The sequence below is a fragment of the Neomonachus schauinslandi genome, chromosome 11 (genome assembly GCF_002201575.2).
Source record: "Neomonachus schauinslandi chromosome 11, ASM220157v2, whole genome shotgun sequence".
Lineage (NCBI taxonomy): Eukaryota > Metazoa > Chordata > Mammalia > Carnivora > Phocidae > Neomonachus > Neomonachus schauinslandi.
In genome coordinates this window covers 7,691,159-7,717,359 of record NC_058413.1, presented here as the reverse complement: position 1 = coordinate 7,717,359, position 26,201 = coordinate 7,691,159, and the positions used below count along the sequence as shown (strand labels likewise).

Genomic DNA, 26,201 nt, shown 5'->3' with positions numbered 1-26,201 from the left:
GGGGACAGGTCTAGGAGGCGAAGGAGGTACAGAGATGGGAGGTGATGTAAGTGCAGAAGCAGGAAGTAAGAGAGGTACAGAGTTGGGGGGCCCTCTATGGAAGTTGATGGCAGTATACAGGGAAGGGAAGTGATGAGTGGACTAAAATGGGAGGTGATGGGGCCTCTGGGATGGGAAGTGACAGGGGGTCTGAGGTGGAATGTGGAGGGACTGAGGTGGGAAGTGATGGGGTCTGGCATGGAAACGAGGTGAAATGGGAAGATGGCCGGACATGGAGGTGATGGATAGTGCACAGACAGAAGGTGTGGGGTGCAGTGATGGGAAGTGAGAGGCCACAAGACCAGGAAGGACAGAGATGGAAGGCGACAGGTACAGAGTCAGAAATGGTATACAGAGAACCTTGGGGTTGAAGCTATGAAGCAATGAGGGACCTGAGACGGGAGGTGATGCAGGCCGGAAACAAGTGATAGAGGTTGGAAATGGAAGGTGATGAGGTCTGAGAAGGAAGATGAAGTAGGTTTTGAGATGGAAGGTTATGAGGGGCTTAGATAAGAGGTGACAGTGGGAAGTAAGAAAAGCCTGCCACAAGAGGCTATGGGGAGACTGGGCGGGGAGGTGATGGGGAGCCTGGAGTGGGGGTGATGGGGTGATAGGGAGGCTGGAATGGGGGTGAGGGAGAGACTGGGAGGAGGGGTGATGGGGAGATGGACTGGGAGATTACAGGGAGCCTGGGTTGGAAGGTGATGGAGAGCCCAGGATGGGGGAACGTAATCTCTAAGCAACTGGACTGCAGAGGTGAGAGATGCTGGGGGTCAGAGGTGGAGGCAGAGCAGAGAAGAAGGGGCATGCAAAGGAGAAAGGAAGCTGGGAGAGGGCTGGGACAGTGGAAGGAGCCGCCTGTTTGGGAGGTGATGGAAGGACAGTAGGGAGGACAGAAAGGATGGTTGCTGGAGGGACAGAGGTGAAAAAGACGGGCATGGAGAGGTGAAAGAGGAAGAGCTGGCACATGTCAGAGGCAGAGATGACAGATGGGACAGAGGGGAGCACAGATGGGGGGACACAGATAAGAACCCAGGCACAGAGATGCTAGAGCAGCCATGGGAAGGTAGGGAGAGGTAGAGGTGGAGGTAAGGCGGCTGGAGAGATGGTAAGGGGCAGAGATGGAGGAGATGGTGAAGGAGAGAGACCGGGTAGGGGCGAACTGGACAGAGGATGAAAGGACAGAGACGGGGACGGGACGGAGCGGAAACAGGAAGGTGATGACAAACCCCAGACGGGGAGAAGGAGGTGAAGGTGAGGCAAGAGATGAGTGATGGAGGCAGAGCTGAGGGCGAGGAGGAAGCGGCTGATGGAGAGGCGAGGGCGGGGCTAAGAAGATGGGAGCCGGAGCTGGCCGGTGAGGGAGCGCGGTCCCGCGAAGCAGAGGGCGCCGGGCCGGGCGCGCACAAGCCGGGGTGCGGCCCGCAGGGCCAGGGCCGCGCGCACGGGAGGCCCGGGGAGGGGGCGCGGGGTGGGGGCGCGGCGGCCGGCCACGGCAGCGCCACTTACCGTGCCCGCCGCGGGTGAGGAAGGGCATGCGGTTGATGGCGATGGGCACGGTGCCGTGCTTGCTGTGGAAGTGGTGGACGTGGTGGGTGGTGCTGAGGCTGGAGGAGACCCGGGCCCCCTCGGCCGCCCCCAGCAACAGCAGCAGCAGCAGCAGCAGCAGCGGCGGCGGCGGCGGCGGCGGCGGCAGCGGCGGCGGCGTCAGGGGCCCGGCCAGGGCGGGGGGGGGCGGCGCGGGCACCCCCCCGGCCCGCTCCCCCCGGGGGGCATTTCGGCCCGGGGGCGGCCGCCTCACAGCCCCATGGCCGGGGGCGGGGACGCGGGGCTGTGCAGCCCCGCGAAGCCCCCCTCCGGCTCCGAGCCCCGGGAGGGGGGGATAGGGGGGTGAAGAGAAGGCAAACCAGAGCCCAAGCCTCGGTCCGGAGCCAACGAAATCAACTGGATCCCGCCGGGGAATCCGAGGTCCGCCGAGCGGCAACGCCAAGGTCCAGGACGCCTGGGTCCATCCCGAGGAGCTAAGGGGCTGCCCGCATCCCGGCGGGGTCGGAGCGGCGCAGGAAGGCCGTCAGAAACCCGGGGGAGCGCCCGGGGGAGGGGGCATGGTGCCGGGTGGAGAGGCAGGGGAGGCGCGGGGGCCAAGCAGGGATGGGAGAGCGGGGGAAATCCTGCGGAAAAACCGAGCCGGGGGGAGGGGACTGGAGGGGAGAAGCGGGAGACCGACGGAGACTAGAGCCGGCCGCGCCGCTGCTGCCGCTGCCGCCCGACGGAGGCCCGGGGAAAGGAGGGAGCGGCCGAGGTGGGTGGGGGGAGGGCGGGAGAAGGGAGGAGGGAAGCAAATCCGGGTGAGGGGGGAATGAAGGCAGGAGAGGAGGGGAGAGGAGAGGAGGGGAGCGGGGCTGAGCAGAGGAAAGGCGCGAGCCTGCGAGATTCCGGCGGAGAGATGGAGGCAGCGGAGTGTTGCTGCAGAGGCTGAGGGCTGAAGGGGAGAGGGAGGGAGGGAGACAGGAAGGGAGGAAAGGAGAGGAGTGGAGAGGGGAGGGGAGGGGAGAGGGAGCGCGGGAGGAGGAGGGGGCAGGGCAAAGGGACCCGAGCGGCTCCCGATCTGCGGGCGGCGCTGGGCAGCTCCGCCGCACGGCACCTGGCTAGCCCGCTAGGCGCTCGCCTCTCCTCTGCGCGCGCCCCGCCCCGCCCCTCCCCCGCGCCCGGGCGCGCGCCACCCTCCCGCCCGCTCCAGAGAAGAGGCCCTGCTGAATAATTGAACAGGACTGAGGCTAGCAAGAGAGGCAGCTCTCTTCCTCCTCCTTCCCTTCCCCCGCACCTGGACGAACCCCAATAGGGCTCTCTGGTCCAGCACGCAGAGATGTGGCCACGGCCACCTCTGCACGCACCCCTCGGAACACACGTGCACGCTAGGATGTGGACGGGTATGGAGACACCCACGTGCGCATACAGGCACCGGTGGGCGCGCAGACACACACAGGCTCAGACACATACATGCATACATGTGCTCATAGACACTGGCACACGGACTCACAGTCAGCGCGGGGGAGGGGCATGGGGTATACACGTGGACAGAGGCACACATCTGCGCACACATACATGTTTGGCCACGAGCGATGAACAGCCAACATACACACAGACACCTCCTCCCAGCTTACCCTCCAAAAACAATGACCCAGAGCCTCAAAGGTACTCAAGAGTAAGACATGTCACACACGCATAGTCTTCTCACCACCTCCCCAAAAGGATGCTCCCCTACCCCCTGGACACCCCTGCTGGACTCCTCCAATCCTTCCTCTCCACTCCCCCTGCCCCTCCGCCAGCCTCAACCTCTCCCTCCACGGAGTTTCGAGGACACCTGTCCACTGAGTGTCCCACGTAAGACAAAACCCTTCCTGGGTCACTTATGTTCAGCTGAGGAAGCCACTTAATCTAGGTGCCCCTCCACTGGGATCTGCCCCCTCCCCAGAGTTTTGGGGACCTCTGGAAAACACTTGTCATAGCCCAAGAGGTAAGTGCAGAGAGGCTCCCTTTCCCTCATCTGGATGTGACCTCTGCACCCACATCAATCTGGGTTGGGTTAGGACCAGGGAAGGGGGGTTATGTGGGGGAGAGCCAGAGGGTAAAGAAAGGAAAAGGGAGGGAGGTGGACATGGACCTGGAAGGAGCCAAAGAAATAGTGGGGTAGAGTGGGGAGTAGAGGTGGTGAAGAAAGGGCAAAAGGAAGGGGGAGGTGATGTGAGAAAGGGGAGAGGGAATGGGGGGCGCCCAGGGAGGAGAGGGCTGGCTCCTGCTTATCCATTCTGAATTCCATCTTGGAGCAAAAACTGTCACCAAGAGCCGCGCACGTGCTTCAAGCAGCTCCCGAATGCAGTCAGCACCCGGGACAGCTCCTCTGTTGCCACTGCCACCTCCCCAACCTCGTGAGCTGACAGGGGCCCCCGTTTGGCCCCAGGCCCTCCAGAAGTGAAGAAGGGGTTCCTCAGAAGAGAAGGCTACAAGGTGCTACAGGGCTTCAGGAGGGAGGAGAGTAGAGACAGCAGCCTGCGAAGCAGGGCCGGGGCCCCCAAAGCCTTGTCCTCCGGCCCTCTCCGGCCCATTCTTATGCCCCTGGCTCTGGAATAGAGACTGACAGAGCTCTGAGCAGGCAGAAAATGTATGGTCCCCGAGGGAGGGAGGGAGGGGCCGGTGGCAGTGAGAGGAGAGGAAGGGAAACCGCCTAGAGGCCAATCAATATCAGTGAGTGGGAAGTAGAGAGAGTTGGAGGGGGTGACGCTGGGGAGCCAGGGGAGAGACAGAGGGTACAAAAGAAGAGAGGTGTGCGAGAGATCAATAGAGGCTGCAGAGAGGGACAGAGCAAGAGGATGAGCTGAGAAACAGAGACAGGGGCAGACTTGGTGAAGAGCTGCCTGCCTGCGAGGGGTGGGCTCTGAAAGACAGAACCCCGGAGCAGAACTGATGGGAGTGCCTGGGTCCCGAACCCGAGCGCCTGGGTCCTGAACCCCAGCCCCATGGCAGGGAGTGTCCCTCCTTCTCTCTTCCCTTCCTCTCTCTCGCTCCATATTCTCTTTTTCATTCTCTCTCCACTTTCCTCTCTCTCAGGGCAGAGATGGGTTCCCTCCTGTTAAATCTCCTGCCTTCTCAGAGCAGACTAATGAGCTTTAAAGGGACACAGAGGTCCTTCACACCCCATGTCACAGATGGAGAAACTGAGGCCACAAGTTGGGAAAGTCTGTCTGGAATGAAGGTCAGACCTCTCCTCATCCCAGTCTCTCCCCCACGAGACAACCCCAACCCTCTGAAGACACCCTGGCCAGGCCCACCCTCCTCCCTGTCTTCAGGCACAGAGCCCCTTGGTGCCCAGGGGTAGAGTGAACTGAACAGGTCTCTCGGCCAGGTTCCTGCTTGGCCTTGTGCCTCAATCGGGCCCCGTCAAGACCAGCCATAGAGAGGCAGCATGAACAAGAAATAGCCGAGCCGTGGAGACTTAGGAGACACAACCCCCAGAGAAGAGGGAAGTATGGTTTGGGGAGCAACGGCAGAGCCCCCAGCCCCAGGTTCCCGCCCTGCCCTTCTCGGAAGGTCCCCCAGGGCTGGCATTTGGAGAAACAGCAGGCAGAATCCCGCCGGCTGCCAGGCTGCACCCACCTTGTCTTTACGTGCATGGCTCTGCTCAGGCTCTGCCACCAGACACACAGACCAATGCTCGGGGATGGTGATTCTTCCTGAGACGTGCCCTGCTCCCCAGCCCCGATTACCCCTGCCTCCCACCTGCCTGGAACCTGGAAAAGCTCTTCCAGCCTCTCTTCCCACCCTTGCTAAAAGATGGCGTGACTCCCTAAACCCCCACCAATCACTATGCCGGCTTCCAGAAGGCTCCAGTGTGTGGGCCTGTAGCAGTGACAATGGGCAGTGGCATTTCTTGACCGTGATCCCTTGCACCCCAGGCAAGAAATGCCCACTATTAGCACCCGCAGCACCCGGGGCCTAAATGAGCAGCAGGAGGTAACAGAGGCAGCAGCTCCTAGGGCCTAGCTGCACTCTGCCCCCAGCACCCTAGGACTTAGGGCATGCGGCCTCGGGGTCCTCATCAGTTAAACAGGATGGTCAGTCTCCATCCCCCTGTCTTCATTGAGGAACAAATTCAAAGGGCCCGTAAGCTGCCAAACACTAAACAATCAGCGGACATTGCTACTATTAAGAAGCAAAGTTACCACCATCTCCAGATCTCCTGTGTACAGCGACTGAGCTGGGTAGAAAGAGGCCTAGCCCTGTCTTTATTCCCCAGTAGCCAGGGCTCGAGTGTCCCTGAGCTGGCCCTCGCCTGGAGGCTTTGGAAGGAACAGAGAGCAGCAGGTCAGATGAGAAAATCCTGGAGACAAGAGGGGGATGTGGAGGTTCTCAAGGCTGGGCCATGCCTGAGAGCACCAGGACAATGCTGAGGGAGACGGGCTAGACATACTTCCAGAGGAGAAGGAAAAAACCAAGGCCTGCCAAGAGCCCAAGCCCCCAAACAGGCAGGTTTATCCAGTAAGAAACTCAGGACTCAGGCCCAGATGACGAAGGCTCCAAGGTCTGTCAAGGAGGCAAAGGCAGCGACCCCAGTTCTTAGCCCAGATCTACTATTAACTACCCCCCCAGAAATCCACCCACCCCTCCGGGCCTCAGTTTCCATCTTTGTAAAATGAAGCCCAGTGCTGCGTCGTGGTGTGTGTGTGTGTGTGTATGTGTGCGTGTGCGTGTGTGTGTGTGTATGTGTGTCTTTCTGCAGGCCTCTGACTTGTCACATCCCTAGTCTCTCAGCAGGGCTACTCCAAGGAAGACCATTCAGGTGATGCCTGAGAAGGCTGCCCTCTCCCCAGCTGCTGCCCCAGCCCAATCATCCAAGAGAAACGCCACAGCCCCCCTCAGATAGGAGGTCACCTCTCCCCACTGCCTGCCCCAAGCTCTCACCAGCTGCTGGCCACCAACCACGAGGGAGTGGAGACGGCTGCTCACCCTGCGCTCTCCAGGGAGGGGCCTCAAACAACATGCAAGTTGGCAGACAGATGCCCAGACGGGGAGGAGAAGAACCAGACAAGGACATGGAGGAGTGTCCTTGTGGCCCCAAGGGACAACTTGCAGAGATTTTCCAGGAGGCGGGGGGATAAGGGACCTGCACAGCTGGGGTCTAGGGAAGCTAGCTAGGCCTGGCCTTCCGGGAACCTCCTGAGCCTGCCCCTTGGGAGTGGGCCCACTCTGGGCAAGAAATAAGAGACTTCCACTGCACGCTTCAGAGGGCACCAGAGGAAAGGGGGTGCAGGTCAACGCCTGCCCCCTATCCTGCACCATAGCATGTATGTGGAGCTACAAATAAGACACGGAAGACTATCACCCAAATCTCACGGGGATAGCAACAGAGGCTGATGCCTTTGGTTATAGGTGAAGGGAGCAGTGTCCAACCAGCTCCGACCGAGGAGAGGAGGCCATCTGTCAACAGATCGCCCCAGGGACTCAGCAGCAGCAATCCTGCACGGGCCCAAAAGAAAAGACTCCAGAGTGGACCGTAGCCAGCAGCTCCCTTGGCTCTCATGGCAGGAAGGGATAAGAAGGAAGCAAGCAGCATGGCTCTCGGAGACTCCCCCCTCCTCCCAGAAAGTCCCCATAGCTGGGCATGGGCCAGGAACCCCCCTCCCCGGGCACTCACGGTCGTTGCAGACAGGGCCTCCATAGGAAGTCATGGTGCAGTCACAGGTGAAGCCGTCCCACTGCTGCAGGCAAACGCCCTGGTTGGCACAGGACTCTTCGGTGCAGGTGGTGCTGGGGCCTGGAAGAGGCAGGAGGAAGGAACACCCCCCGCTCAGCCAAGCCCCTTCCCTCCCCAGGAGGTGTGGAAGCTTCAGAGCCAGGCGGGAGGTCCTGCTCTCAACCCTGCCAGATTGGAAGGGCCAAATCCTGACAGGGGCATGGGGGGCGGGGAGTGGACGGGTGCTCAGGGACTGCTAGGCTGGGCCTTGAACTATGATAAGGGACCAGGGTAAGAGGCAACAGGAAGGGCAAACGACCCTTCACCCTCTGCACCCCTGCCCCAGAGCCGCCCCGATGCACCCCTGCAGCTTGGCCCTCCTGCAGCCTGTAGTCACCCCTAACTCCTCCACCCTCCACTCACCGTCGCAGCCCCTCTCCACCTGCCCGATGCGGTGCAGGGCGTCAGCGATGAGGTCTGGGAGGCGTCCGTTGAGGTCCACCGAGGCCAGGCAGCCCTGAAAGCCATCCCGGGAGGCCACCAGCTTGGGCAGGTTGCTGAACATGTTCTTGCTCAGACCACCGATGTACAACTCCCCTGTAAAGGGGGGGGGGTCAAAACCTCGGCATCCTGGTCCCCGGTCCCCTCCCAGGACACCAGCCTCTGGGTGACAAGTCCTCCCAGCCTGCAGCATCCCCTCCCAGGCTCCAGTTTCCATACAGAGATCCCACGACCCACCCCCACCTCTTCCTCCTTCCTTCTGCACTTTGCCATCTGTCTGCTCCCCTCCCAGAGAAGCCCAGATGCCCAGGGCGGTCTTGCTTGGGGTGGGGGTGGGGAGCAGCTGGAAGAACGGGTTCCATGCACTCTCCCACACATCTGATTCCAGTTCCGGCCTGTAATCAGGGCCTTTCAGAGACGTGAGGCCCTCCCTGGGCCCCTCCCACTCCTTCCCTTCTCCCTGTTCCCAGAGCTTCTTCAGGCCTCTCCCAGCCAGCTCTCACTTCCCTCCCGGGTGCTCTAACCCAGCTCCCTTTCCCCGACAGCTGGGGCTGGGCCTGGGGACTCTGGGCGACTCCAGAAAGCAGTTCTCCTCAGGGACACTTGACCCCACGCCCCGCTGCCTGGCCACGTCACACCCAACTCCCTGGAGATCTTGGCCAGCCCATCACAGAGCTTCGGCAAGACAGTCTTGGCCACTGGCTCCTCGAAACAGAGAGGAGCCCAGACCCCCCTCGGGTTTGCCGCCCCAGATTCTCTGTGACACACTGCCCCCTTCTGGGAGCTGGGGGGACTGGCAGCACTCTGCCGGCACCAGACCCAGCCAGCTTCTAGCTCCAACCCTGCCTCCGGCTCACTGGCCTCTGAAGCTCCCATTTTCCCCTCTCCAAGAGGGGGGTGAATTCAAGAGGGTCTCTGAGGACCCTCCCCAAATCCAGACAGTCTGAGTCACACTGACACGCAGAGGTCCCCATGGGGCTGAGGCCTGCCTGGGGCCAGTGGAGGAGGCAGCTCATGCTGCCCCAGTGGGCTCTGGAGAAGCTGCAGGGCTCATCTTCACTCTTGGTCCAACGCCCGGGCTTTAGGCTCCTTCCCTCCTCTCTCAAGCACCCATTCTGAGGGCAGGCGTTGGTGACTTCGAGAGCTTCCCCAGAGACCCTGGGGAACGCGTGACCCTGGTGTGACACAGACCCTACAGAGAAGCCTGGGTCCAAAAGAACCTCCCGAGTCAGCCCAGCCAATGCCCAAAGTAGGGCAGCAGACAGGGAGCCCACAACTGTTACTCCCTCCTCCCCTTATCAACTGCCCCCTTCCAGCCCACCTGGGGGAGGCACCTGCCGGGGCGCTGAGCTCCCCATTCTCTTTCCAGCCCTCAGCCAAGGCAGGCTTCTCCGGCTTGGAGGCCCAAGAGGCCTTCAGCAGCCCTGGGCTGCCTACTCCTAGCTCCGGAGCGAGGCCGCCAAGCTCCCCGCGAGGCACATCTTGTGGCCAGGCTTCCTGTGTTGAGGGCAGCCTCACGGGAGAGCTGAACAGAAAACATCAGGCTGGACACAGCAGAGAATGGGAATGAGGTGGAAACCACAGTGGCAGTGGAGAGAGAGGATCCCAGGGCCGGGGGAGAGCTTGCTGCGGCCGAGGGGGGTCTGGGTTAGGCCAGGCCTTCTCCACAGGCCCCAGGCCCCACCTTTGAGATCGAGGTTTCGGGCGCCATTGGAGTGCTGCGTGACTGTGCGGGAGTCAATCTTGAGCGTGTGCACATTTCCTGGGTCCCTGGACACCACCACGTTGTGCCACTGGTTGTCATTGACTGGTTTGTCTGAGTTCCCCTTCATCAAGGATGGGCCATTCCCCAGGTCAAACACGTAGTGGATGTACCTGTCCCACAGTAGGGAGGAGACACTGGGTCAAGGCGGGGGCAAAGCTGGGAGGGCAGGGTAAGGAGGAGCTATGGTTCGCAAGGGGTTCCAGGTACCACGGGACAAAGGGATAGAGAGGGAGACCTCAGAGTGGAGGGACCCAGCCCAATGGCAAGAGGACTCTGGTGTGAAGTCCCATCATGGAGAGAACGTGGGGATGGAGGGCCACAGAGGAGCCGGCTCCTGAGACAGCCTCAGAAGACGAGCTGGTCTGGGGAGAGGTTTGTGGGGACAGCAGGGCCCTCTGGGGGCGGGGGCAGGACAGAGCTGCTCTAGGGTGGGGTCCTCTCAGGCAAGAGAGGCCACAAGGGCCGGGCCCTGCCTTCTGCCTGTAGAAAGGCCCTGCCCGAGCCCAGACAGTGAACGGAAGACAGCTATAACTGGGAGAATCCTGGCGAGGCCGTAACTGGGGAGTCACCAGGGTGGAAGAAGGGGGTGCTGCTTTTCCATCTCGGCTGGTGGCTGGGGACCTGAACCTTGAGCTGTGGTTCAAGGGGACTGGATATCTCAGCCAGCGGCTGGGGTCCGGGTCGTGGTCAGCAGGGGAAGAGGACCCCTTCCTCGCCAGTGGTGCCGGGCCCAGCACCTCACCCCTTGACCAGCTCGATGACAATGAAGTCATTGCCGTTGCCCGAGTTGAACAGGAGAAGCCCATCAGGGGCTGTGGTCTTGAACTGGAAGAAGAGGTGCATGGAAGCGTAGGCTTGGAGCGTGGCGAGCGCCAGGTAGCTGCTGCGACTCTTGAAGGTGACCGGATCGGCCACAATGGCCCGTAGGCCGAAGCGAGCGTTGAGCTCGCAGTAGGTGATGTCACCGTCCTTACACTGGTCCATGTAGGGCTGGCCGTTGAACACCAGCCCACTCAGGTGCCCGATGAAGTTGGAGGGCACCACGGAGATGAAGCGTCGCTCCGTCATGATGCCCGTCTCGATGTTGTGGAACTCCAGCCGCGTATGGGCTCCTGCCATCTGTCCTGCTCGGGGCCAGACACAGAGATGAGGTGGGCAGACTGGGGGAGCATTTCCGGGGCTGGGCCTTGGGTCTCCCAGGAGCCTCCCTTCCACACAAGGGCCTCGGGGGGAGGGGTGCCGGCAGCTGGGCCTTGGAGGAGCCGGCCGACTCACTGGTCCAGCGCTCACGGGCATCCGGGGCCATGCCGCCTGCAAGGAGCACCCCCTAATATGCCACTCCTCGGGGAAAAATGGCAGCCGTAGCTTGCCAGAATGCTGCCCCAGGGAGGGAGGCCCAGGAAGTTGTCACCAAGAAGAGAGCCATCCACAGGCCGCTGGAGATGTATCCACTCCCTGGTCTCAGAGCACTTACCCTCGACGGTGACATTGTCCACAGACAGCTGCAAACTCTTGCCACGCCGCACCACCCTCACCGTGTGCCACTCGTTGTCGTTGAGCTTGTGGCCCGCAAAGAGCGTCTCAGGGCCTTTACCTGTGGCACCAAGGGGGGAGTGAGCACGGTGCTCCCACGCGCCCGCATATGGCTTCCTGTGCCGCCCCGAGCGCGCACAGAGTCTCACCCCCGCGCACACAGGTGCGCACACACAGCTTGCCGCACCTCTTCAGCCGTGCCACGCACCCACACGCACAAGGACACACGCTCGCACGGTGGTTCCACATCCCGTCACAACTCCAGATAACAGTACTGCCACTTTGTGCGACTGCCAAGGGCATCATTGGAATAGAGTCTGATGGGAAAGGTGCCTCTAGACTGGTGCCCCGAGGCCCTGCACACAGACACTCATACCTACAACCAATATTTTCTTTCCAAGTCTTCTAAGGAACTTCAATGTCAGTGTGTGTAGCCAGCAGTGAGATTCCCAGCATATAGGCATAGACCTATAATTTTCAAAAATACAGAGCATTACCATGCCCCCACGTGTGAGTCTGCACCCACAGCTTCGTTGCTGGCAGTGAAACCTTCATAGAGACACGCAGCTCCCCCATCTCCGGAGGGGCCCCGTGGGACCCTTCTGTACACAGCTGGTTAACTCCACACATCTGGACATGCGACCACACACACAGCGCAGCCAACATGGCCAGAGAGGGGAAACTTTCTTAGGAATCATGACCATTTATTCAAGACCAGGATTATCTGATCCCAAGTCTAGGATGAAATATATTTTTCTGTAGAATGATGCTACACCGCGTTGCACACCCAGATCACCACCGGGCCCCCCAGGGCTCAGGCCAGAGGGGACCGGGCTCACCAGGCATGCGCACACAGGGACCAAACACCCACAGAGACACGCTGAGCACACACAGCCCCTCTGCAGGCGTCTGCCGTGCTCCTGGGCTCTCTTGCGTGACATCAGGGCACACCATGCAGAAACACTCTCTCAGAGACGGAACATTGAGCCCAGCACACTGGGATGCTCAGAAATGTCCACACCTGCTCTCCCTCTCACCCCAGCCGAGAGCCTCCCTGTCCCCTCTGAATGCACCCCAAACTTGGCAGGAACTCAGCCCCCACCCGCCACAGGAACTGTGGAGGGCTGAACTTTGAAGCCCTGACCCTGTTCCCCCACCCTCATCTTCTTTCTTGCGTGCCTCACCCTCCCCCTTGTGGCCACCTCTGGAGATGCAGTGGAATGTCCCCACTCCTCTCCGGCTTCTTCTGGCTGTAGGGCGGTGGGCCTTCCTGTGGGAGGTGCCACCAAGGCTTTGCCCCGCCCTCCTGAGGACTTGAGATGACAAGGCTTCCTGGCCTTCCTTTGCTCAGACCTAGGGAGCATGCTGACCCACGGTCCTCCACCAACTCTTCCTGGTTCAGCGTCACTGGGCCCGTTCTGCCCTCCACAGCCACCCCACCCCCACCCACCCTCATGCCTGCTCCCCTCCCCACACCCACTGCCCAACTCCCACACAAGCTAGCCCCCGCTATCCCTCCCCAGATCCCAGCGTCCAGCATCCCAGGCCCCTGGGGGCTCTGCAGAAGAAGAGGGAAGCCACTTACTGGGTGCGCAGCCGACGCGCAGGCAGTCTGGGGGGGCCATGGGGCGGGCAGAGGGGGAGGGGAGACAAAAAGGCAAAACAAGTTTTTTGTTTTTTTGTTTTTTACATCCTTCACAGGCAGGGGTGTCTGCGGGCGGGGGTTCCCCCGGGACCACTTTCCGGGGACCACGCGTGCCCAGGTGCCCTCTCCCCTTCCTCAGTTGGACCCCTGTCCCTCCTGCCCCCAAGAGGGCTCCAACCCTCCCCAGAGCTGGGAGGCAGGGCAGTCAGGTGATGGAAAGAGGGCTTGCGTCTCCCTTAGAGGGGCCCAGGCCTCTCATGTCTGAGGGAGATGGGCACCTTGGGAATCCCAGTCGTACAGGGGATCATAGTGGGGCTGCGGGCTTGACCAACCCCACATCTCCACATCTCCGGGAGGGAGATGGATGGGGAGGGCCAGAATCCCTGCATCCCCTGCTCTGGGAAGACTCCCTGCTCAGAGCCCAAGTTGTGACACGTCACTCCCCATGCCCCCTGGGCTCTGAGCTAAATGGAGGGGTCTGCCCCAGGACTCCCTTCCCGAGGCCATCCACCTCCCAAAGTCCCAGGGGGCCAGCACCACCCCTCCAGGAACCTTCCTTCTACCCTTCCTAACACGGAGGATGCCAGGCTGCCACTGGGGACTGGAGTGATCTTTCACCCTGAAGAGCAACTAGCATCGATCTGTTCTCCAAGGGAGGGGCCAGGGCCTCACAAATGGGGATACCAAGGCCCCCAAAGTATGATTCCAGAGGACACCCAGCGAGTCAGGGACAGGCAGGCACCATAGGCTAAGTCTCCTGTCCCTGCTCCAGCCCCAGCACTGCTATCCTATGACTCCAGGGTCAGTGGGCCCCATGTGGCCAGAAAGCACGCTATCTACACAGAACTGCAGCCCAGGGCCCCAGGGCCTTGGGCAACCCCACCCCACCTCGATGGGACACATTATCCACACCGTGTTAGTCAGCCAGCCTTACAGAGGGAACGGACACTAGGGTTCTACGAAGTTGGGAATTAGGGCCCTTTGGACACCTGCACCATGCCATCGGACCCAGACAGCCTGGGGCTGCAGAAGTCCTACACCCTGAGGCAGAGGAGCTGGGTCCTAATCTCATTATGTGGCTGTGGGCAAATGGCTTTTCTCTGAGCCTCAGCTTTCCTCCCTGTGAGCTGAGAACAAGAAAGAGGGGTTCAGCAGGCGGGCCCTTGTCTTTCAGAAAAGGGGCAGTTTCCAGCAATATCCTGGCATTCTATGGCTCCTCCCAGAGCAGGCTCTACCCACAGCCCTATGCCCAGGAAACAAAGGTGGGGGCATCTGGCATCCCTTGGGCCCCTGAAGGTTCCTGCAGTGGAGGTGAACAGGTTCCCCTGTGGCTCTGGGGGCATGGGCCCCTCGGGCAGTACGGCTGAGCTCCACGCGTTGTCAACCACAACAGAAGAGTGGGGGGAGCAGCCGGGACCCTGAGCCACTGCCTGGCACCAAGGGAGGGAAGAGGAAGCAGAGGAAGGCCAAGGAGCAGATTCAGGGGAAAGTCAGAGGCCCAGTGAGAAGAGGTCGAGAGGGTGCAGAGAGAAAAGAGGAAGGAAGGGGGAGCTGAGGGAAGGAGGGGAAGAATGTCGGGGTGAGGGTGGGAGGGTGCCAGGCCTGCAGTCGGGTCACGGGGGCTCTCTTTGGGCCAGCAGAGCCTTCACCAATGAAGGGTCCAAAAAAGAAAAAAGGGGCTGGAAGGGCAGGCCGATCCCCTGTTGGGAAAAGCTCAGTTCTTCCCCTCCCCAGCAGGGGAGTGCCAGGAATGGAGGTCCATCTGTCCAGAGAAGAGGTGTTGGCTCCAGGTCCACCCCCTGCAAGGACCCACCCTCAGAAGCCCCGCTCCAGTGGGGTTTGAGGACAGCAAACACCCTGTGAAGACGGGTACTGCGGGAAGGAGCCAGCACCATCCCGGAGGCAGGCAGAAAGTGGGGGTGAGAGAGGGCACCAGCCCTCCGGGCACCCACCCGCCCGGAGCCAGCTCAGGCAGCACTGGCTAGCGACTTGTTAGCTAGTGACCTGCGCCTCAGGTTCTGGGAAGGAATGGAAGTGACAGGTCTGCGCAGACCCACCAAGGTCCTGGCTGGACATAGAGACCAGGACGAGGGGATGAGTGTGTGAGGAAACAGGTGGGAAAGGTCACCTGCATGTTAAGGAACCCAGGGTAAAGAACCTAGGCTTTCCATCTACGCCCCACCTGATCCCCTGCCCCACCCAGACCACACAGATCCCACAGATGGGAGATGGTAGGCCCAAGGCTCCTATGCAAGAAGCCTCAGGAGCCCACTGGCCAGAAGCTCATCTCAGAAGTGACATGAAAGAGTGGCAGTCTGCAGTTCTTGTTCGGAGCAATCTCCCCGGCAGCCCAGGCTATGGGAGGAGTTTGAGAACCACTGACAGCCCCCAACCCCCCCCCCCCAATGGGAACGAAGCACCCTTCCATGGCCTCGGGGGTTAACAGGCTTTGGAACATAATGTGTATTCAGCCTGGTTTACGACAAGAACGAGTTAGGCTTACTCTGTATGGCCTGAGAGGGCAGAAATAGGTCCACAAGTGGGAACTTCAGAAGGGGCGGTTGACACGAAGGAAAAAAGACCCAATGATTAGAGTGGCCATCAGAGGTGGGGAGCTCCTGACATGGGCAGCTGAGCAGAGATGGAGGAACTAACGGGTAACTCACACATGGGCCGGGGCGGGGATGGGGCATGCTGGCTGGAGGACGTAACTTCTAAGGGTATCTCCAGCTTGTAGATTCTCCTATTACAATGTGCCCTTCATATCAGCCTCATGGACAGCTGGGTCTTCAGGGGCACGCCTGATGGAGGGCAACAGGGATGGGCCAGGCTGGGCAATGGCCCAAGAGGCCATACCAAGGGCAAAAGGACCCAGGAACACAGGTCACAGTGGAACAGGGTGATGAATCCAGGGGACTCTAGTGTTCTCTGGGGACAGAAATTAACCACCTGCTCAGAGGCTGCAGACAGCAGAGCTTAGGGTACTTGCTCAGTGTCTGCAGGCCAAGGGACAGGACAGGAGGCACAGTCCAGTGTCTCTAGCATCCTCTGCCCAGAAAGACGCAGCGGCTCCTGGTTGGCCCTTCCTGGCCCGGCAAACGCCCCACCTTCTGAAGCTGGCACTGAGAGCCTCCTCCCAGTTGTCCCACCAAGTGACCACCGGCAGCCTCACTTTCCTCTTTAGGACCCAGCATCAAGTCTGCATCCTTCCACCGAGCATCTGACAGGTTGCAGAGCTGCCTGCCTTCCCTACAAGATGAGACCTCGAGGCCAGAGAGCAAGGCTTCTCAGGCTTCTCTCTGGTCCCCAGCAGTTAAGTCCAGCCCAGGACCAGCCTTGGTGGTGTTCCCCGCCTGTGAGGCCCCACAGGCCCTGGGTAGCAAGCAGGTTGGGGAAGCAGGAGTCAGACTGGGTCATGCAGTGTGGAAGCAAGCCTCCAGGCCTGGTTTGAAGCTTAGGTCCTTACCCCAGTAAGATTTTCCTTAGAGAAGGCTGGGTGAGTCCCTACATATGTGTCCTGCATCTGTGTAATGCCTTCATTCCCGTTATTCCATCTGAGCCTCAAAACCACCATAGAAGGTAAACAGAGCGAGGATCCTTAACTTCATTTTACAGATAAAACAGAGGCCCAGCAGAGGGTAATGACTTACCCAGCACAGACAGAAAAGCATGCCGATGGGAAGGAGAGGGTAGATCCTAAGGGTGAAAGGTCTTGAGGACCCACCAGAGAGCATTTTCCTGGCTGAGGACACCGCCTCCTGTCTAATCTAAAGGAACCCAAGCTTCTTCCCCAAGCACCTAAGACAGCCCAGGTGAGGAAGAAGCATCTGCCTTCCCTGCAAACAGAAGGCCAGAGACGTTCCCTACTGTATCACTCCCCAGCACACAGAACCATGTGCTACTGTGCGGAGAACACACACCTCCCAGGGCGAAGGAGTATGTCACACTGGGTCTGGGTACACAGACCAGGAATGTCTGAGGAAGCACAGGGCCACTCATGGGGTCCTGGGCTGGTGCCTTCCTCCCGTGACCATTTCAGAGGGACCAGGGGTGTTGTACAGACCATGAGACATTGGCCAAAGGGGGTCTCCCTTCCCACTTTCCCCCCTGCAGCACTGACACCCAGCACCGACTCTGTGGGCTGTAATTATGGCCCAAAGCAGAGCTTCACAGAGCCCTCATGTTCCCCAACTCTATGGCCCCAGCCACCTACACATCTCCCTGCCTCCAGCCCCCGCCCTGTTCAGCAAATCCTTGTCCTGGGAGGACAAAGACCAACTGGCCAAAAGGGGAAAGGGAAAGACATCATATAAATTTATTAATGAGGCAATGGGTCCCCAAAAGGCCACAGTCTGTCCCACAAATGGCCTAGAGACCAAAGTTAGGGTGAAACTGCAGATCAAGATTTAAAAGCTCAAAGCTCTGTGTTCTCTCCAGTTGAGACTCCTAATCTGCTCAGAAGAATTCTACTTCTCTTCCTGCCCAGGACACAACAAGTGAGCCTCGTGGCCTGAATCTTCCTACATGGCAGGCCCTTGGGTGCTATACTTCTATGTGTTTAGCGAGGCTAGTATGAAACGGACAGTCATGAGCCCAGCCTGGATGGCTCAGGACCTCCAACTTCCAGTGTTCCCCTGACTGAAAGCCCCACCAAGGCGGGATCCTCGTCTTCGCTGCTGTTATAGTCCAGAGGCAGAAGACACTGGCGCTTACAAAGTGTCCCATAAATATGAGCTGAATGAGTGCACCTGCTGCTTTCTTCCTGCCCCAACAGGCCTGATGGTCCCATCCGCACAGACACCCTGGGGATGGCCCGGTGATGTATGCTCTGGGCAGGAGCAGAGATGGCAAGCCATCTGATGGTGAGGGTTCCTGATGCCCTCCACTCCCCAGTCTGTTAGAGGCAATGGGAAAACACTGTACTTTAGGGCAAATGACCTGCGTTTGAGTCTGGGCTCCTTCCCCAACCACTGCTGGCTTTGTGATGTTGGATGAGTCGGTATGTGAATTTCACAATCTATAAAACAGGCAAAGCAAAGCCCAGCAGGTGATCTTGTGGCTTCACAGGGCAGCTATGGGACTCAAGCGTGAAAGGAGACAAGGGAAGACATGTCCTGAGTTGTCCAGCGTCATCTGTGTACCTATGCACACAGACATGGCTCTTTAAACTCAGAGCAGGTGAGAGTGGCTATGTGCAGGGTCAGGTCTTCCTCATCTCCAGACGAGCTGCGCTGAGCTCAGGCTTAGCACCGCCAGGCATCTGTGAGTCCTTCCCAAATGAATGAACCAGTGAAAGAGTAAGTGGATGAGCCGACAACCAAGAAGGAGCTATGTTGTTACGTGTGGATGCAGGACAGGCGCGACCAAACCCAAATGAGTGTACCGGGAGAGCAGCTGTCACACCGAGACACACTGGGATGGATGGCACGGCCATGCTGGGGGCACCCCATACCCAGTGCTGCCAAACATGGGGCATCCCCTACACCGTGCATCCTTGCTAGAGACGGAGCTCTCAGGGGCGCTGACCCAGGGTTGGCACCTCCCCATTTCCCACTCTCGGTGGCGCCACCACCAGCTTCTCCAGACAGAGGGGGTGTGGTCAGAGGCTAGGACAGGGAAGGGACCAGAACACAGGGCGGGGTGGTTACCGAGGTTGACCGTGAGCTTCATCTGGCCCCCATCCAGCTCAAGGCGCAGGGTGTCGGCGGACTCCCTGGAGGTGGTGGCCATCATTAGCCCGTAGGCCCGCTGGGACATGAAGCGCAGAGACACATCCTCCGCCTCCGTGTGCATGGCATTCGGCAGCATGATCTTCATGTACATGGAGCCATCATAGCTCAGGACCGTGGCCTCTGCCCCAGAAGTGGGGGGAGAGGAAATCGAGGTACAGGTGAAGGCCATTGGAGGGAGAGAGAAGACCAAGAGGATCGTTACAAGGATGACAGGCTCAGGGGTGGCCTGTGAGGGGCACCCTGAGGAGGAAAGGGCCCAAAGATGGGCAGCGGAGACACCCGGAATAAAAACCAGCCTCACCTCTCTCACAGACCCGCCCCAGAAAGCCGGTCCCGATGCAGTCACAGACGAAGCGGTTCCAGCCCTCTCGACAGACGCCCCCGTTGCGACAGGGGGCAGAGGCACACTGCTTCAGTGTCTCCCGGGAGCAGAAGGGGGCGACGCCCACCGCCCCCTGAGCCTCGGCCAGGCCCCGAAGGTCTCGGCTGCGCCCATCGATGAAGAGGTCCCGCACACAGCCCACGTAGCCAGCCCGGAGCGCCGCCGTCCACACCTCCGGGGGCAGAGGCAGGTCCACCCGTCCTCCCTCAGGGAGACCACCCAGGTACAGCTCGCTCTCCAGGTCCAGAATCTCACTCTCCCCGGTGGCCAAGAACGGTGTGCTGCGGCTGTTCACCGAGATGGAGCCTAAGGATCAAGGGAGAGTGGGCCTCAGGGACGAAGGCAGGATTGAGAGTCAACATGGGCCAGAAAGGGACCCCTGACCACCCACCCCACACCCTACAGCAGCCCTGGGCCAGAAGCTCAGCCTTATTTGCAGCTGCTGATACTACTTGACAAAGATTTCAAGTTCAGGAGCTCAGGTGAGCCAGCCCCAGCCCAGCTGTGGTGTGTGGTGGGCCTCTGTCCACACTCTTCCCTCTGCACCTGAGTGAGTCCTCAGGGGATGCACAGCAGCTGGACATGCCCCAAAGGGCTGGATCACTCATGGGTCATCTCTCCGGCCAGTGCCTTAGACCAGAAACCAGAGGCAGAGAACCCTAAGGAGGCTGAAAGGTTTGAATCCAAAGTGTTTTCTTCCTACTAACATTTACTGAACTTTTATGACTGTGTGTCAGGCACTCGGCACTTCTCTTATGTCAGGGTCTCAAGGTAACCCTATGAAAATAGCCCTTTATGATCCCATTCTGAAGCGGCAGGTGAGGCTTAGGGAGACTGGGGAACCTGCCCAAAGCACCCCAGAGGGTAAGGAGCAGAGGCAGAGTGCCATCCAGAGCCTGCTGGTCCAACCCTCTGCCTGGTGGGCAAGATGGGCAGGCAGATCCGCTCCCAGAGCCCGACACAGGGTGACAGTCAGGAGAGGGGTGGCCAGGCACAGAGCTCCTGAGTCATAAGACTTCTTTAGAAGGAAAGGCTGGTTATCTTAGAAAAAAGATTTGGGATCAAGTGGGAGCTTCAAAACCTTTACTGAGATCTTTAAGAAGCAGAAGCCTATACATTAGAAACTATTCTGTTTACATTTTTTTCTATACTTTTTCCTTCTTCTGTCCTTTCTCAAGAATTCTTAAGGGGAAAAAAAAAGTCTTTGGGCGCCTGGGTGGCTCAGTCAGTTAAGTGTCTGCCTTTGGCTCAGGTCACGATCCCAGGGTCCTGGGATCAAGCCCTGTGTCAGGCTCCCTGCTCAGCGAGGAGTCTGCTTCTCCCTCTGCCTCTGCCCCTCCCTCCCACCCCCCCAACCCATCCACTAATGCACTTGCTTTCTCTCTCTCTCTCATAAATAAATAATATTAAAAAAAAAAAAGTCTGCCTATCTCCACAGGGTTAAAGAGAGGTAAGGAGGGTTTGGTCTACATTAGCCTGACTGGGCAGAGATCTTGGACAGCGTAGGGGGTGCAGTAGGAGATCAAAGCATGAGTACAGGGTGTCAAATTCAAGAAGCAGAATTAGGGCCTCTTCTATGGATGGGACTCCTAATCTGGAGCACGTTCTCCTCTGCTCAAAACCTTTCCTAAGCCAGAGACGTCACTCCCCTGTGTCCCATTTTAATAACATGGCCCTAGCTTGTCTCTCCTGACAAGGTGTCAGATGTCCCAGGGTCTCGCTGCTAAAACCCACTCCCTGACCAGGCCCCGCTATATGGTCCTCTGATCACCCATATCCCTGTTGGTAGCATATTCCCCAGATGCCTGCTCTACCCACCTGCTGTGGGGCCTCCTGGACATGGACGCTGCCCAGCTGGACTCTCAGTAAATGAACCAAATGGGGGAGAAGGAAGAGGGAGGGAAAGGAAGAGATGGGGAAAGAATGTACAATGGAGAGTCAACAAAAGGAAATTAAAGTGAGTACAGGCCTTGCTCCAGATCCTTGCTCCAAAACAGGGAAATGGAACAACCCAAGTGTCCATTGACGGATAAATGGACAAACAAAAGGTGGTGGTATTTACATACAATGGAATATTATTCAGCCATAAAAAGGAAGGAAATGCTGACAGCTGCTACAACATGGATGAACTTGAAAACACATTCAGTGAAATCAGCCAGACCCAAAAGGACAATTATTATATGATTCCATTTACAGGAGGTCCCTAGGGTAGTCAATCCATAGAAAGAGAAAGTAGGATGGTGGCTGCCAGGGGCTGGAGGAGGGGAACAGGGAGTTAGTGTTTCATGGGGACAGAGTTTCAGCTTAGGAAGACGAAAAGTTCTGGAGGTGTATGGTGGTAATAGTTGTACAACAGTGTGAAGGTCCTTAATGCCAGCAAACTGTGCACTTTAAAAATGGTTAAAATGGTAATGTTATGTGTGATTTAACACAACTAAAAAAAAAAAAACATGGAAAAAGTCAAGGAGAGCTTTGTTGGGATGACTGCCCCAAGTCTGGGATTAAGTGCACAAATGAACTTGGGACATCAGAAATGGCCAGAGCTGGTCAAACAGTGACCCAAGGACCAGCCAGACCTGGTGTGTGGGCTCTGGAGATCTGTGGGAGGCTAACGAGACCACTGCATGAAGGGAGAGAGCAGCAGAAGGCCCTGGGGTTCTCTACAAGGCCTGAGCAGACTTCCAACCTAGAGAGTCACTAGTCACCTATGGGGAAACCCTGGGAGGCAGTGAGTGCTCTGTGAAGACCCCCAGGTGCCATCATGAGACAAAACCAAGGGATGAACCCATGTACTGTAAAGCCTGGGGACGGGGATATTTCTCTGGGGAAGAGAAGGGAATAAACAGCCAGCCACAAGAGGCGGATGTTTCTGGGAGCCATAGTGCCTCCTTCCTCCCTGTGTGTGGGGGGAAACAGCCCCTCCACCCAGTCTCGAAGGCCTGATGCAGTGACAACTGGGGGGGGGGGCACAACAATTTAGCTGATGTTGGTAAGTGCTTACATTGGATAATGTGTCAGTTCTCCTTTACATCAATTCATTCTCTCGTGGTCAACAAATGGAGAAGAACGAAGAGAGAATTGGGCAGAAAAGAAGAGGATGGGCAAAGAAGACCAAAAAGGAAGAGTAGAGGAAAGGGTGGTTGGAAGCAACAGAAGTTTCAAGAAATAGCACCTGCCTGGCCCGAGCACTCTCTGCCCTGCTGTTTTATTGTGCTAGAAACCTCACCAGGTGAGAGTGTCAGGTACTCCTGTGTCCCCCCCCACCAGAGCACAAGCTCCGTAACAGTGAAGACTCTTTCGTCCACCACCATCCCTAACCCAGCACCAGCCCTAATCCAGCACCTTGGACAGCACCTGGCACACAGTAGGTACTCTGTAAGTACTTGTTAAGTGAGTTAATAAAAGAAAGTCGCGTGGACCTAGCTAGAAGGGAGGCAGGGTTGGGAAGATTTTTGTTTGTTTAAAGGAGAATGGGATATCTACTCTGTGTTAGGCACTGTGCTATGCTTTTACAGATATTCTCTTATTTTCTCCTCTCAAGGACCCCAGTGCAATGGTTCCTTTTATAGATAATGAAACCGGGCTTCAACGGGCTGAGTAAGGGCCTAAAGTCGCACACATGGTAAGTGGGAGAGCTGAGGTGTGAAGCCAGCTCTGCTGACTCCGAACACTACGCTCCTCTTGTCAATGTGCCATGACAGGAGGGGCAATGAAGGGGCTGACAGGATGGAAGGAAGGGAAGGACAGCAGTGGGAGGGACCTGGAAAGGATGGGGAGGGGCCAGGAGGTGAGTGGGAGGGGCCTGGAAATGATGGGGAGGGGCCAGGAGGAGAGTGGGAGGGGCCTGGAAAGGATAGAGAGGGGCCAGGAGGAGCGTGGGGGTCCTAGAAAGGATGGGGGAGGGGCCAGGAGGAGTGGGAGGGGCCTGGAAAGGATGGGGAGGGGCCAGGAGGAGAGTGGGAGGGGCCTAGAACAGATGGGGGAGAGGCCAGGAGGAGAGTGGGAGGGGGCTGGAAAGGAAGTCAGGCAGGGGGAGGGTGGAAGGGGCCCCCCAACCCCCAGGCCTCCTGACCTTTGCGCCCGTCCCTTTGGAAGTCCACGTGGCACCACTCGCCGTCGTTGACCTTGCGGCTAGACGCCCGCAGCTTGATGCCCCCAGAGCCCATGTCCAGCAGGAGGTAGAGGTAGCCGTCCAACAGCTCCATGGCAAAGTAGTCAGCCCGCTGGGCAGAGCTGTGGCTGCCGGCCCCGGCCCCAGCCCGCCGGCCCTGGCTAAAGAGCAGGAGCCCGTTGGGCTCAGTGGTGCGGAAGTCCAGGGAGATGGAGCCAGTGCGTTTGGCACTCCAGCGGGGCAGTGCCACGAAAGCCTCAGGACTCTCAAAGGTCACGGGGTCGAGGGCAGCCACATCCTCACAGCGGAATGACAGGTCCCCCTGCAGCTTCATCTTGGGGTCCCCTTCCTTTGCCAGGCGGGATAGTTCCAGCTTGAAGTCATTATTCTTATAGACCACCTGCAGGGAGGGGTGGGGTCAGGCATGAAGAAGCAAAAGCAGCTCAGGGCCTGGCCACTCCTGCCCAGCAGCAGCAGAAGCCACCATGGGACCCTGCCAAGGGGGGTGGGGGGCCTGCTCAGTGCCACTGGATCGCTGGCTTGGACCTCTGTTCTAGAACTTCATGCACAGAGGCTGTGAACAAACACTTCCCTTGCCCCACTTATGGTCTGTGCTCTGTCCTCTGGCCCAGCCTAGCAGGGCGGCCCTCAGTACCTGCTGAATCGGGGTTCATAATAATGGCAAGAGAATCACTGCTCATATCTAGTGGACATCTTCCAACTGACAAAGTATTTTTATTTACCCTCTTGTCCGCCCCTCACACCCACCTTGAGAAGTAGGTACTGACTACTCATTTTCCAGATGAGGAAACTAAGAATTAGACAGGCCGACAGACTTGGCCAGGGTCACAGAGCTAGTGGGTGGAAGAGCCAGGACCAAACACAGGTCTTTAGTCTGCACATCCAACATTCTTTCCTCTGCACCACTGCCGCCCTCGAGGGTCCTCGAGGGTCCTAGAGAGGATGGGGGACTTCGGAGGCTCAAGGAAATGAGAGAGAAGCTTCTTGATGAAATCAATGGGGCTTAGGTTTTGAAGAGGGGAGGTCTCCCTGCACCTTGAAAGGAACAGAGGAACCAGGTCGTTGGCCAGCTCAGACTAAATCACACTGAAGACATGGACCAAAGGGTTTCCTGGCTGACCCCAGACCCTTCCTAGCCTTACTCACGTCCTTGAGGCAGCCCATAAAGTTGTTGCTGACGGGTGAGCCCGGCAGGTCAGCCGTGTTGGGACTGCCCCCAATGTAGAAGAAGTCATCCGAGCCCAGCATGGTGTAATCCTCCTGCGTGTAGCCTGTGGTGGTCAGGATCCCGTCCACTGAGATGGTCACCTGCCCAGCCCAGGGAGGGAGGGGGAGAGACAAGGAGACAACCGGCATCAACTCCCTGGGAAAAGCCACGGGCTGGGCAAGGGAGGGGCCAGGGGGCCAGGGGGAGGGGGACCCCCCATTTTTATGTCTGCTTGTCTTGGAAGAGGAACAGTGGGGGGGAGAGAGGGAAGGCAGGAAAGGAGGTAGCACAAGATTTGATGGTTTCAGGGTGGGCTAAGTCCTGCCCCACAGCCCCCAACTCAGCAGGCAGAGGCCTGAAGGGTACTTGGAGGGCTCACCAGGAAGAACAGCAAGAAGCAGTTCCTGGAAATGGCTCCAAACAGGAGTAACGACCTCAGGACAAGGCCCCATTATGGGGGGATGCAAATGGCATCCTCACTTCCCTCCTCTTGAGGTGCTTTCTGGACCCTCATGTGATTTCAGAGCATCTCTCATAAAGGAGGTAGAGAATACCAGTTCTCCTTGGATCTTGGTGGCTTTGCCTCACCTGAGGCTGTCCCTTCAGGGCACTAAGGAGTCCTCTCAATCTGAGACCAACAGGGAAATGGGAGATAGCGAGGGCATGCGGAACAGGAACTCAGATACTACTGGGGAGCATTGGAACTTCCTGGGGGACACAGAACGCCCCCCCCGGGGCTGATTCCCACCACCACCACCCTAACATCAAGGGTTCCCACTGGTCCTTGCCTTCTTCCTGAGTCTGTCTCTTTATTCCCCAGGTCCCTCTGTATGCCGGTGGTTCTCTTGTCTCCCAAAGTGAGGGTAGCCCTTTATTTATCAGCCTGCCTTCTTTTCTTCGTTGTCTTCCCTACTAACACCGCCATCATTATTCAGGTTAGGGAACAGGGGGTGTGGGCTAACCTCACGATACCTTAACCCTGGGCTGAAAAGTCAGCTAAGAAAGCAACGTGGGTAAGGAGGGGGGGAGTACCCGATGTTCCAAGGAGAGGACAGGGGCTCAGCAGTGACCAGGGGAAGGCAGAAGTGACCTTGGGGAGGAGTGACAGATGCAAGGAACTGTCTGTCTACCCCCTCCCCAGACAAATGCCCACCTGGCCCCTGAAAAGTTTAGCCATAGGAGCAGCCCGCAAGGGCTCCAGAGACCCAGCAAGACTGTGGGGGAAGAACCAAGGGCTTCGGGACCATGAGCGCCCCACTGTAGGGAAGCTGTGGCTTAGGATGGTCACCTGGGAAGAGCAGGCAGGCTCCTACAGGAGCCATCAGGAAGCTGGCTCACAGTGAACCCAACACTGTGCTTCCGCAGACCACAGCTCACCCCCACTTCCCAGTCCCCAAAGAATGCTTCAGGACCCTCTTTTCAGGCACAGTCTGGAGATTTGGGCCTTCCAGTCACATCCTGTGATGTCCCCACCCACACCGGCCCACACGCACATGCCACCAGCCATCTTCCTGAGCCTGGTCTCCAGGGTTCCATTGTCATGGGGTGGGAAGAGGATGTTAGGAACTCCGAAAGAACATGCGCACAACGAGGCAAGGGGAGCTTCCCCCACAGGGCCCTCAAGTCCTCCTCACTCATAGTGAGTGGGGGTAGAGCTGAGCAGAATGAGGGCTGAAGGGGCCCCCTCCTGGGAACCATCAAACCTTGTGCTGGGGGGACTAGGTTCAAGGACAGAAGGTCTATGTGGGAGGGGGCAGTTTGGCTTTTGAGTCTTATTTTGAGGGGAGGGCTGGTCATTATTGTTTATTTCTTCCCTCAACCCACCTAAGGCTGGGAAGTAGGGATTGGGGTGGGAAAGGGAAGTATCAAAGTATTAGTCACAAAAACATGCATACAAGATTAGGATGGGCAGAAGGGGGGCTGGGGAAAGGGAAGAAGGGGACTGGGGTGAAGGGGTGGGACAGGACAGGGAGGGGTGGCAGGTGAAGGGGTCTCCCTACGGCAAATTCAGCTCTGTCCCACCCTGCACCTCCA

The 26,201-nt window shown here is 58.4% G+C and overlaps 1 protein-coding gene across 1 annotated transcript in view; it reads right to left on the bottom strand.

Annotated features, from left to right (window-relative positions):
* NRXN2 (neurexin 2) overlaps nt 1–26,201 on the bottom strand; it is a 97,779-nt gene that overhangs the window by 34,566 nt on the left and 37,012 nt on the right. The window contains 10 exon segments of the mRNA XM_021685004.1: nt 7,232–7,351; nt 7,694–7,867; nt 9,456–9,646; nt 10,279–10,660; nt 11,011–11,130; nt 12,655–12,681; nt 18,363–18,566; nt 18,748–19,134; nt 22,901–23,339; nt 24,107–24,268. Of these exon segments, the coding sequence (XP_021540679.1) occupies nt 7,232–7,351; nt 7,694–7,867; nt 9,456–9,646; nt 10,279–10,660; nt 11,011–11,130; nt 12,655–12,681; nt 18,363–18,566; nt 18,748–19,134; nt 22,901–23,339; nt 24,107–24,268 (2,206 nt within the window).